Source organism: Bubalus kerabau, chromosome 8 (assembly GCF_029407905.1).
Source record: "Bubalus kerabau isolate K-KA32 ecotype Philippines breed swamp buffalo chromosome 8, PCC_UOA_SB_1v2, whole genome shotgun sequence".
Taxonomy (NCBI): Eukaryota; Metazoa; Chordata; class Mammalia; order Artiodactyla; family Bovidae; genus Bubalus; species Bubalus kerabau.
In genome coordinates, this window is record NC_073631.1 from 108253508 (window position 1) to 108265776 (window position 12269).

The 12269-nt window shown below is 49.5% G+C and overlaps 1 protein-coding gene across 2 annotated transcripts in view; it reads right to left on the minus strand.

Moving 5' to 3' along the window:
• DENND11 (DENN domain containing 11) overlaps positions 1-12269 on the minus strand; it is a 47525-nt gene that overhangs the window by 8414 nt on the left and 26842 nt on the right. For both annotated transcript variants that reach the window (XM_055591127.1, XM_055591128.1), the window contains exons 4-8: positions 7907-8060; positions 1836-1974; positions 916-1047; positions 655-805; positions 85-153 (exon numbers count right to left, since the gene is read on the minus strand). In XM_055591127.1, coding sequence (XP_055447102.1) covers positions 85-153; positions 655-805; positions 916-1047; positions 1836-1974; positions 7907-8060 — 645 coding nt within the window. The remainder of the gene's footprint in view (positions 1-84; positions 154-654; positions 806-915; positions 1048-1835; positions 1975-7906; positions 8061-12269) is intronic.

Here is a 12269-nt window from a genome sequence, read left to right on the forward strand (position 1 = left end):
CAACACAGGAGGGATCCAGGCTAAAGCCGTCAAGTGCTAAGGAACCCTCAGGGAGGCCCATGACTACCATCCAGGCTGACTTACAGCACAAAGAGGTCCTCTTCACAAGGGTTGTAATCTTCTTCCACCTCCTGGGAATATAATAGCATCTGCCTGTTGGGAAGGAGACGACCATCAGCTTCTGGCGCAGCTACAAGGACCCCCAGGCCCCAGGCTAGGTCACTGGGTGGGCATCTGCATGGGTCACTGCCTCTCAAGAAGGAGGCTGAAAACCCAGAGCAACACCCCCATCGCTGCCCAGGCCAAAGGCAGGGAGAGAAGGGGCAGCACAGGGCTTGGAGTCCAGGGCTGGGCCTGGCCCTGGGTAATCCAGGACGAGGGACAACCTTTCCTAATTGTCATACAATTGGAGTGAGGCCATGAAGCCATTTATCCCACCCCTGATACCAGCGTGCTGTTCCGGGCTTCACAGATTCTAGAGTCAGCCCAGGCATGCCTGCTGCCCATCAGTATAGGTGGGGAGCTTCCTCAACCCCCGCTCCCTGGGCAGATGGGCAAAAAATGTGCACAGAGGGAAGGGGCGGCAGGCAGCGGGGCTGGACCAGAGCCCCTCGGATGTCTGGACAGGGGCGGCTCCCCTTCCCCCAGCCTCACCTCTGCTCGTTGAGCCGCCGGTACTTCTCCCGGTCGGCGCTGTTGATCTTCAGCAGCGGCTGCAGGTGGTCGTGGTGCGTCTTCACGTTCTGGTTGTCCACGTAGACGTCGTAGAGCTCCCGCTTCTCCTCGAAAATCTTCTCCGTGGTGCCTGCGGGAGCTGGGGTTCAGGAGGTGGGGACCTCCCGCAGGGTGGCCCTACAGGGAACCAGGGCCCCCGGGGAGGCGGGGGTGCCAGGGATGGGCGGGCCCCGTACTCACAGGCCACATAAGACACCTCTACCTCCAGGGTCTCGATGTCGGCCACGTTCACGTAGAAGAAAGGCTTGGACTCGGGCACGGTGCCCCCAATGCCAGGCAGGGAGACGTTGGCCAGGCAGCAGCAGCAGTACACTGGCGGGACAGCGGAGGTGAGGGCGCCCGGGGTCCCCCTCCCAGCCTGCCCCCCTACCTCCCAGGCTGCCAGCATCACTAGGGTCTCCGTTCAGACACGGGTCAGTCTCTCTCAGGAGATCTTGCTTAGGATGTGGTACCGGTGACCTTCCCCCTTCTCAGAACCCTTGCCCACGGCAACCCCTGCCTCTCCTGGTCCCCTCCCCTCTTCTGTCTGTGCCCCTCAGCCCCCTCTGTCTTCCTCTTCCTCTGGCTCACCTCCCCGGGCCAGCATCTTCCAAGCTGACACATCCCTCCTGATTCACACTCTCTCCAAGTGTTGGCACAGACAGCCCGGGCTGCCCCCCAAGGTCCTGACCTAACTAGACCACTGCCTAGCGTCCACCTCGAGGTCTCAGAGCACCACACACATGTAGTGTCCAAGTGGACTCTATCACACCACCCCCCACCGTCCTTGTCATCCTAGACTCTTCCGCCCTGACCTCTCACACACATCAGAACCTTACAACCCAATCTGACACCAGCCTCTGCCAGCTTTCTCTTTTTATATCTGGAATCCATCCTCTCTGCTTTAATCCAGGCCCTTCTCTCATCTGCCACCCGATCCATCTTCCCTATTGCCGGAGTCCACATTCTATGATATCAATCCAACCGCGGTCCTCCAGGGCTTCAAAGCAGTGAGCCCCTGATACGGATCAATCCCTCTGACCTTGGTCAACAATGGAAAGAATGGGGCAGTTTCTGTCGCAGGGAGCTGGGCAGAGTCCCTGACCTTGGCTTCTAGTTACCTCTATAGCATACAACGCCCACTGGAGGGGGAGAAAATATCAAAATGCGCTTTCGAAGTAAGGCAAATTTCCAAAGGATGAGGATCTGTTCGCCAAAGAACTTAATAAACTGAGACATGCAGCCAGCCGGGTGTGTTATCTGAAAAAATTAACAGAGGTGGGTGAGGGGGAGGGAGGAATAACTTGTTAGAAATATTGTGAAAAATATGCAATATAAGTGTGTGCTAACTACCCCACCAAAAATGACCCAAGGTATAACTAAACAGATACACTAAGGGATGGGTACTTCTACATAAAACGGTATTTTTCACTTTGAAAGTCTTATCTTTAAACTAGAATTTTATCATTTAGCAGCTCCCCGAATGCACTGAAGTGAGAGTTTAGGATCATTAACTACTTCATCTGGGGAAGCGGTGCAGAGGAAGAGAAGCTGGACTGTAATATTTGAGTCTCTCCGGGATGACGCACACCTTAGTGAGACCATTCAGCTCCCAAAGTGACTAAGAACAGGGAGGAAGGAAAGGATGAACTAACTGTCCTAGGTGACACCTCAAATATACAGGGAACCAGCTCCCGTGGGAGGTGACATGTGGGAATAGATTACAGGTTACCCCACTGGCACAAGGACTCCAAGCACCTAACCCCATTCCAGCACCTATCCCCACCCCCCTGCACCTAACTCCACCCTTGCACCTAACCCCACCCCCCTGCACCTAACTCCACCCTTGCACCTAGCCCCACCCGCCTGCACCCTAACTCCGCCCTCTGCACCTAACTCCACCCTCGCACCTAACCCCACCCCCTGTACCTAACCCCGCCCTCTGCACCTAACTCCACCCCCTGCACCTAAACCCCACCTCCCTGTGCCTAACCCCACCCTTTGCACCTAATTCCACCCCCTGCACCTAAACCCCACCTCCCTGTGCCTAACCCCACCCTTTGCATCTAATTCCACCCCCTGCACCTAACTCCACCCTTGCACCTAACCCCACTCACCTACACATAACCCCACCCCCTGCACATAACCCCATCCCCATACCTAACTCCACCTCCTCGTCCCAACTCCACCCCTGCCTCCTCTCAGTGCTGGATGCCAGGGCCCCTCTCAACTCTGAGGGTCGCCTCCCAGGCGTGCAGAGGAGCTAAGACATATTCCAGGAGCAACTGCATGAGCTCTGTCTAACCCAGGGGAAGTCGGAGGCCGGGGTTCTGCTCTGGCCTTTACTGACAGGGAGACCTCAGGAAAGCCAGCCCACGTTTCTGGTTCACTTTCTTTACCTGTAAAATGGGGATATTCCATCACATCCCTCATATGGCTAGAAGGACCACTTGAGAAAAGTCGTGTGCAACGCTTGGCACATGGGAAAGCCACATGACACAACTGTCACTGACAAGACACCAGGCTTCAAGCCGAGCACTTGGTGAATGTTTTGGAAGGTCACTTCCAGGACAAAGTGTGTAGTTTACAAGCCAGTGGAAGAAGCAGGCACACAAGTGCTTAAACACCAGCCTGATGAGAGTTGTGAGTAAAGAGGGTCAGGGGGCTGCAGGAAGGCGCACAAAGGCCCTGAGGTATGAGAACAAGCTGCTTTCTGGGAACAAGCAGCTGGGGGACTGGGCAGGGCCTGTGCCAGGGCAAACGGGCAGCAGCCCAGCTGCTGAGACGTGGCCCTAGGCTGCACCCCGACTACACGATACAACAGACTTCTGTGCTTTCACCTCAACACATTTCCCTTCTCTGGCCTTGGAGCTTTTACAGAGAACCTTTTCTGGACTTGAACAGTTCCTACTTTTAGGTTTCCCTCCAACTTTTCATGTCAGGCACCCCATCCTCTTCTTACTCCCTAACTGTCGCTGGTAGGTCCCTCGGATTCACACTTCATCCCTCACCTTCCACCTTCATCCCCCTAGGAAATCCATCCACTCCTGGGGCTCAGTCCCCGACTTCTCTCTCAGTTCCTTATTTCCCTGGGGGAGCATTTACTAGCTGCTGTTGGGCCTCTCAGAGAGGTCTCCATCAATCCTGCCTTCCTCTCACCTTCCAGGTTTTTCCTTCCCTCTAAGATCTGACCTCTACTTTATAAATTTATTTTAAAATTTTCTTTATATATCTGTTCACTTTGTAAAAATATTCATTGACCTATAAACTTACAGCTTTTCAACCAGTTGCAACAAATGTTATATTTCAATAGAAAGGTTACATAACAATTTCTTCGTATGTACACATATGTGATATATTTGAATAGGCTATCAAATATACCATGTTCATTAGTACTGTCATTTCCCCCCCCAGTCTTTTCCTCTTTTACATATACAAGCAGTGTCCCTCCAAACCCACCTCACCCCAAGGTAATATGTGTTAATAACCTACATCACAACCATCCATGTTTTTTTCCCACGTTCATATATGTATGTGGACATGGATACATATATGTATGTGGATACATATATGTATATATGTTCATATATGAATATATCTACATGTTTGTACATACCCAAGGTAGTGATTATTTTACAGAAGTGATAACATCACATACAGTTTTCAGCTCTTTGCTATTCTCTCACAGTACTTCCTAGTAGAGCATCCCTCGTCCACTAGTTATGCTCTAATTCATTACTCCAAATGGCTGTGTAATATACGGAGTGTTCTATTTGTCTGCCACTCTGAACAATATTGAATTAAACACGCTCATACAGACATCATGACACGCTGGTGGTTAACAGAGAGAAGACAGATCCTAAGGAGTGGGACTATCAGATCAAAGGGTGCAATATTTTTAATTTTAATAAGGCACTAACAAATTGTTTTTTTAAAAGAAGACTGTTCACATTTCTACCTGCAACCTATTAATACCCTTTTCCCTGCATCTCCCAGGGTTTAACATGTCTGCTAATGAGCTGCCCACAATAAGGCGAAAAAGAGGCGATTTCACTTTTTCTACCTCTGGTCCCCTTCTTGGCATCTTGGGGAGAGGAATACAGGGCAGCCAGGTCAGATGCTGGTCACCTCCCTGTGGGTTTGGAGACAGCCTTGAACTCAGAAGGAAAAAGGGGGTCAGAGTTAGGAGTGAAGAGAAAGAAAGTAGGTTTTCATCAATACAGGCCCAGAACTGCCCTAATGATCCTCTGACAGCTTCTTAGTTATTGCCTCGCAGCACATGCCCAGGAAATCTTCAAACTACATTTCCTAGACTCTTATGCCCGTGGCTACCTGTTAGGTTCTACCAATGGGGTGCAGTGACTGGAGACTGGAGGGCAGGAGGAAGCTTCTAGTTTCAGGGTCCAGCTTCCGCTGGTATTTCTCCAGGGGCAGAGGACACCTCCATTCTAGACTCCAGCTATTCCTGGCATCCCTGGCCCTAGGCAAACCCTGCCCACACCATGCCCAGGTGCACGGTGCCTCCCTAAGTGGTCTGAGAACCACCTCCGCAGAGCCCCTCCTCCGAGCTCCTGCAGTTCAGATGTCACTTCCTGTCACTTTCCCCTCTTTCTTACTCCAGCCCCGGGAATGCATGGCAGGAAGCCCAGGTACACCACCAACCCCTCCCCCACTCATTTGTTATCTACTGCCTATCTATGCAATCCTCTTTTCCTCTTGAGTAACTTGCTTTTAACCACCAGAACATGGCAACACTACAGCACTGTGACTTCCACAATTAATACAACAGATTGTGACCTCCACCTTGCCAGCAGACTTTTTCACGGGTTGGTTTTGATGAAGGAAACCATCATGTTGAAGAGACCCAACGTGTTTGTTTGTTGCCGTAGGCACTAAAAAAGTCAGCAAGGCTCTCAGTCCAACAGGCCTCAAGGAACTCAATCCTCCCAACAACCATGTGAACTCACAAGTGGATATTCCCCCAGTCGAGCTGTCAGATAAGCCCCCAACCATGAGGGACACCTTGACTGCAGTCTTGCAGAGGGCCCAGCAAAGCCTGGATCCCTGACTCACAGAAACTGAGAGATGTGGCTCAGCTGGTAAAGAATCCGCCTGCGATGTGGGAGACCTGGGTTCGATCCCTGGGTTGGGAAGATCCCCCGGAGAAGGGAAAGGCTGCCCACTCCAGTATTCTGGCCTGGAGAATTCCATGGACTGTATAGTCCATGGGGTCACAAAGAGTCGGACACGACTGAGCAAGTTTTACTGTTTTAAACCATTAATTTGAGGGCAACTTGTGATGCAGCAACAGATAACTAATATAGGGTGGTAACCACTGTCTGTATTTCTAGTGTTTAGGTTATTCTGTTACCTCTCTGTGACTTTGGTTTTCCAATTCCTGTATTACTGATTCTCTGTATTGAATCAGTCTGAAATACCTGGCATAGTTTGTGTTTTCCTAACGAGACCCTAACTGGTACTTATTCAGGTTCAAATACCATGGGTAACAGTTAAGGTTCTTTTCAATCTGATTGCAACCTATTTTTCCACTCTTTTCTCCTGGCCAGATGACACTGATATTCGTCACAGTCAAACCAGTCTTCTCATGCCCATGAACTCGCCCTGTGGTTTCTCATGCACATCCCCACAGGCAATGGAGCGGGAGGACTGAGCACTGGCCTTGGCACCAGGCCTGTGTTAATATCCTGGCTCTATCTCCTACTAGTTGTAAGGCCTTAAGCAAGTCACTGAACCTTTAAAAACCTCAGTTGGTTTATCTGTAAAACATGGATTAAAAAAAAAATCCACTTTAAAGAGTGCTGCAACAGATACAGATAAAGAGTCAGCAGAACGTCTAACTCACAGAAGGTGCTGACAGAGTCCTGGACCATGGCCCCCACTGTGGCTCATGCCTTCTCTCAGCCTGGAGTTAGCATCCCTCACTTTCGCCTAGTTAAATACCTCAAATGCCTCTTCCAAGATACCTTCTCAGAGTCCTCTCAAAGTCACGGTATAATTTCTCTACCAGGGAGCCTGAAATTTCCACTGAAGTATCTTGTGGCCACCTGTAGGGGAGGGGAGAGGGGATGGAGGAGGAAGATGGGGTGGAGGAGGAGGGAGGGGGTTAGAGGAGGAGAGGGGGTAGAAGATGGGGAGGGGAGAAGGTGAGGGGGGAGGGAGGAGGGGGAGGGAGGGGGTTAGAGGAGGAGAGGGGGTAGAAGATGGGGAGGGGAGAAGGTGAGGGGGGAGGGAGGAGGGGGAGGGAGGGGGTTAGAGGAGGAGAGGGGTGGAAGATGGAGAGGGGGGAGGAGGGGGATGGAGGAGGAGGGGGATGGAGGAGGAGGGGGATGGAGGAGGAGGGGGGTGGAGGAAGAGGAGGGGGGAAGAGGAGGGGGATGGAGAGGAGGGGGATGGAGAGGAGGAGGGGAATGGAGGAAGAGGAGGAGGGGATGGAAGAGGAGGAAGGGATGGAGGAGGAGGGAGATGGAGGAGGAGGAGCGGGATGGAGGAGGAGGGGAAGGAGCAGGAGGGGGAGGAGAAGGAGGATGGAGGAGGAGGGGGCTAGAGGAGGAGGGGGATGGAGGAGGACGAGGAGGTGGAAGAGGAGGGGGATGGAGGAGGAGGAAGGGGAAGAAGAGGGGGAGGGAGGAGGGGGAGGGCAGAGGGGGAGGGAGGAGGAGGGGGATGAGGAGGGGGAGGGCAGAGCTGGGAGAGGAGGGAAAGGGGGAGGCTCTTTGTACCCTCCTACTGCTTGCTTGGGTCTTTGGTTAATGGTAAATAAACATATTCTAGTACAAAGTAATTCAGAAAAAATACACAATAAAGGAATATAAAAAATACAGTAACTAAGAAATATCTCAACTGTGGAAATGCTTCATTTTTAGTTCACATGTCTGCCTTTAAAACCGAAACAATCACGAGAATCAGATCCACGCGTCACCCCAGGAGTCACCACAACTGGGCCCTCCATGTGGCTCTGCACCGCCATTACGGAAGTATTAGAAAGCATGTTAAGATAACCTGCCTTATGTTTTAAATAAGAACCAAATGCTGAGGTTACAATTCTATTCTATCAAAAGCAGACTTTGGGTGTTAGCCCAAGACACAAATTTCCTTATTCATGAAAACAACAATCAGCAACTACTGTCCCCAGACCCAAGCCCAGGACTGCGTGAGACTTTGGCTGACCTACCTTCATCTCGGGGTACATGTATCGGTGGATGGAAGGCAGCCAGTAGACGGGGGGCAGGCTGCCACCTCTCCCCGGACCGGCGTGGAGCACCCCCTTCTTGTCCTCATAGAAGGCAGCCAGGTGAGAGTAATGACCCGGGGTCTCCAGCTGATGTCTGCACGAGACACGCGCACAGTGAGAACAGCTCGGACCACAGCCCTGCCACTCACTCCCCGGCCCCAGGGGCAGCAATACAAGCCTGGATAAACTAAAAGCCTCCCTTCCAGAGGCTGCCTAGGACACTTCCTTTGATGTTACAAGTTCCTTAGCAAAAGCTCTAAGATAGGCTCTGAAACTCCCCGACAGTGCTGTGGACACAAGCTCCTTCTCATGGGAAACAGGAGGAATTAACAGACTATTATTAACTAATGTCCATTGTTCTGGAGCGAAGCATGCTTCCCAGAGAATGGCTGTTGGTGATGAGAAGGGGAAACCTGGAAGACCACAGATGCTTCAAAGCAAGTTTGTCTTTGTTTAGAAAGCAAGTGTGTCTTCTTGCTTTGCTGTTGTGAAAGAATAAGAAGAAGCGTACTCTTCAGCATCTCACATAATGGAAAACAACTACTGGAGGTCATGAGGGCTTATGTTTGAACCAAGTAATAAAGAGCACAAGACCTCTTCTCCCCCAACCCCATCCTGCACAAGGAGACTTGTCTGTGGGTAATTCTGTCAACTGATCCCAAAGCCAAGGAAGCTACATTAAGGCCCTGGACCATTTGGTTAATGGAGAATCCAATCCTGCCTTGGGGTCAAGCACAGGAGGACCATGGGTACCATTTAGGCACTATGTTTACTGAAAGTGTAATAGAGGCTGAATTTAAAATATGGTCAGAATCTAGTATGACTGGTGGCTTTGGTTTTTATTTTTTGGTCACACTGCGCTGCATACGGGGTCTTAGTGCCCCAACCACAGATCAAACCTGTGCCCCCATCAGTGGAAGTGTGGCATCTTAATGACTGGACCACCAGGAAAGTCCCAACCGGTATCTTTGTAAAAGGGGAAATCTGGATGCACAGACACACACAAGAACCTGTGTGCAAGTGAAGGGTCGGAGTGATAAATCTACAAGCCAGGAACAGCCAAGACTGTTGGAAGCCAGGAGAGGAGCAACCACCAGCTTCTCTCTCAGAGCCCTGGGAAAAAAACAAGTCTGCTGACACCTTGATTTTAGACTTCCAGCTTCCAGAACTGTGAGACAATACATTTCTGTTGTTCTCAGTCATCACCTAGTTTGTGGTACTTTGTTACAGCAGCCTTAGGACACAAACAGAAGGGGGAAAAAAAAAACTAAAACTTTTTTAGTCCATTTAAATTACCTTAGAACTGTACAATTTCCATCATACTACAATGAAAGAGAATCAAAATAGAGCTTTACTGCGCCAGTGGAGGCTTCCCTAATTACAGCTGGCCCTGGCACAATGGTGACTGGAGGGCAATGCCCCCAGCCTGTTGCTGCTGGCTTCACCCAAACGCCGTCACGCAACGCTCAGATTCAAGATCCGCACTGTCCACCAGGCACCCTGCTGTGCCCCACCCATCCCTGCTCCAGAGGGACCAACCGCTCCTGATGTCAAGGCTACCGCTGCCACTTTGTCACTGTGAGAGCTCAGTGACATTACTGAACTTTCCAAAATCTGCTTTTCTTCCCGTAGATAGCAGTACCACCTCAATATGATAGTGAGGTGTAAATGGAGCTGAGTAGAAAAAATGCCCAGGACAGTTTGTGATATATTTCAGCTTCTTATGGAACACCTGGTGGGCTTCCCAGGTGACTCAGTGGTAAAGAATCCGCCTGCCAGTGCAGGAGACATGGGTTTGATTCCTAGGTGGGAAGGTGCCCTCGAGGAGGAAATGGCAACCCACTCCACTATTCTTGCCTAGGAAATCCCACGGACAGAGGAGCCTGGCGGGCTACAGTCCACAGGGTTGCAAACAGTCAGGCATGACTGAGGGACTGAGCACAGCACACAAAAAACTAGGTTCCTTCCTCCTCAGCATATGGGCAGAGTGTAGCAGGCGCACAGGGAAGGCTTGGAAACAGTGGGGAAACAGGAAGATTCAGGGCAAGCCCTGGAAGAGACCTTTAGGCAAATTTACATTTTAAAAACCAAAACAAAAAAAAAAATCATCAAGTATACCCCCAAAATTCATTACTAAAATAAACTCCTCTGAGTGATAACTCTCTACTTGGGAGGTTCCTACACTTTAACCTTTGCACAGGAAGCAGTTGTGTGATGTAATAATAAATGACTCTGAGGGTGTGTGTGCTTATAATTATTTCTGGTTTTCTTTTATTGTGCTGCACAGCATGTCAGATCTAGTTCCCTGGCCAGGGATCAAACCCACACCTCCTGCATTGGAAGTGTGGAATCTTAACCACTGGACCACCAGGGAAGTCCCTATAATCCTTTCTTTCACTCTTACAAATGTTCACAGTCTAGACGGGAAATCCATGAAAGCCACGCTGTGTCCAGCTATTCTGAGAAGATGGCAGACTTTAGACACCCTTCAAGGATATGTCAAAGAGACAAAAGCTTGATTACTACAAAATAGCATGTAGACAATTAAGTTCAAGGGTATTTTTATTAGGACCTAATTTCCTTAAAAGGAACAGTGGGAAGCATTTTGTTGTATTTTTAATACTATTATCTTGGCTATATTTTCTAGGTTCACTGTTCGCTGATTTGCTTCTCAATTAACAGTCTTACCTGTTTGACTCCATTAAACTCTATACTTAAACCAAGAGTCTAAAGAAAAGCTCACTACGAAGTTAGAATCTCTTACACTAAAAGGTAGTTTCAGAATCCTCTCCTCTGACAGCCTAAGATACCGCTGGCTGATGGAACAGAATGAAGCAATGACATGGAGTATGGAAACAGACACAGACATACATATAAATTGGCAGTTCCCAGATACGTGTTAAACAGCCGTTTTATGAAGGCCTCAAAATCTAAACACAACATAGATTTTGCAATGAGCAAGAATGATTATCAAACCGTAACACAAAGATAAACCAAAAAGTACTAAAACAAGCCTGAGAGTTTAGATGATAAGCTGGGTTTCAAAGATGATTCAGGAGGGTGATCTATACGATGCAGAGATGAAGCAGCACAGGCCAAGCGTCCATGGGAACTGCCCACGAGACATGACAACATAAAAATGAGACAGTAACCGGCAGTCTGTGCTACTAATCTGAGCTGTGGTTCTGGGCCACATCAAGGATTCTTCTCAAGAACCAGAGACACTGGGTTGCTGCTTAAGCCCACAGCCCCTTCACTAACATGGCATAGGCTGTACGGCCACACCGACACTCAATGCGACTAACCCTGCCTTCCCCCAGCACACCGGGCCATCATGCGCCCAGTGTAAGCATCAGGGATACCTCTGCACAGCAGTGACACTTCTTCACTCCTGACACTCATGACCGGTCTGAACCACTCTGTCTTCTGCCCTTGCAAGTACAGAAAAACAGGCACTCCCGTTTATCGCTGGTGCAGTACTATCTTTCTGAAAGGTCACTTGAAATTTGTGTAAAAACTGCATACCCTGGATGTGCCCTCCAACCCAATGATTCCATTTCCAGGATCAAGGCCTAAAGATCTGTATGTGGATACGAACAATCATTTGTTCATAAAGATATTCATGTTCATGGGGGTGAAAAATAAGAACAACCTAAAAGCCCAAAAACAGTGAAACAGGGACTTCCCTGGTGGTCCAGGGGTTAAGACTTAACCTTCCAGTGCAGAGCGTGTGGGCTCCCTGGTCGGGGAACTCAGATCCCACATGACTCCCCGAAAACCAAAACATAAAAGAGAACATTGTAACAAATTCAGTAAAGACTATAAAAATAGTCCACATAAAAAAAAAAAATCTTAAAAATAAAACAGTGAAACGGTTAAATTGTGATACATCTATACACTGAAATGCTTATGTGCTGTGCTCTGTCACTTCAGTTGTGTCCAGCTCTTCGTGACCCCGTGGACTGTAGCCCACCAGGCTCCTCTGTCCATGGGATTCTCCAGGCTCGATTTAAAAGCAGTAACAGTGCGAAACAGATACAGAATCCCCTAGAAGGCAAAGCGGACAGCCATGGAGGAAAATGGACAAGGGGATTCTAGTGAGAGAACCAAGGTATAGCCAGGAGCTCCTGCTCTGTGACTACCAGACGTCTTTGCCATCCCTGCTGGGCAGAATTCCATTATCGTTATGATCTAATGACCGCTCGTATTTCTCATTCTCCTTTTTCAAACAGGAGTTTGTATTATGGCTCCTACTCTATTTTCTATGTTGCATTTGGGAGGTGGGGAGTGGAGGACTTGACTG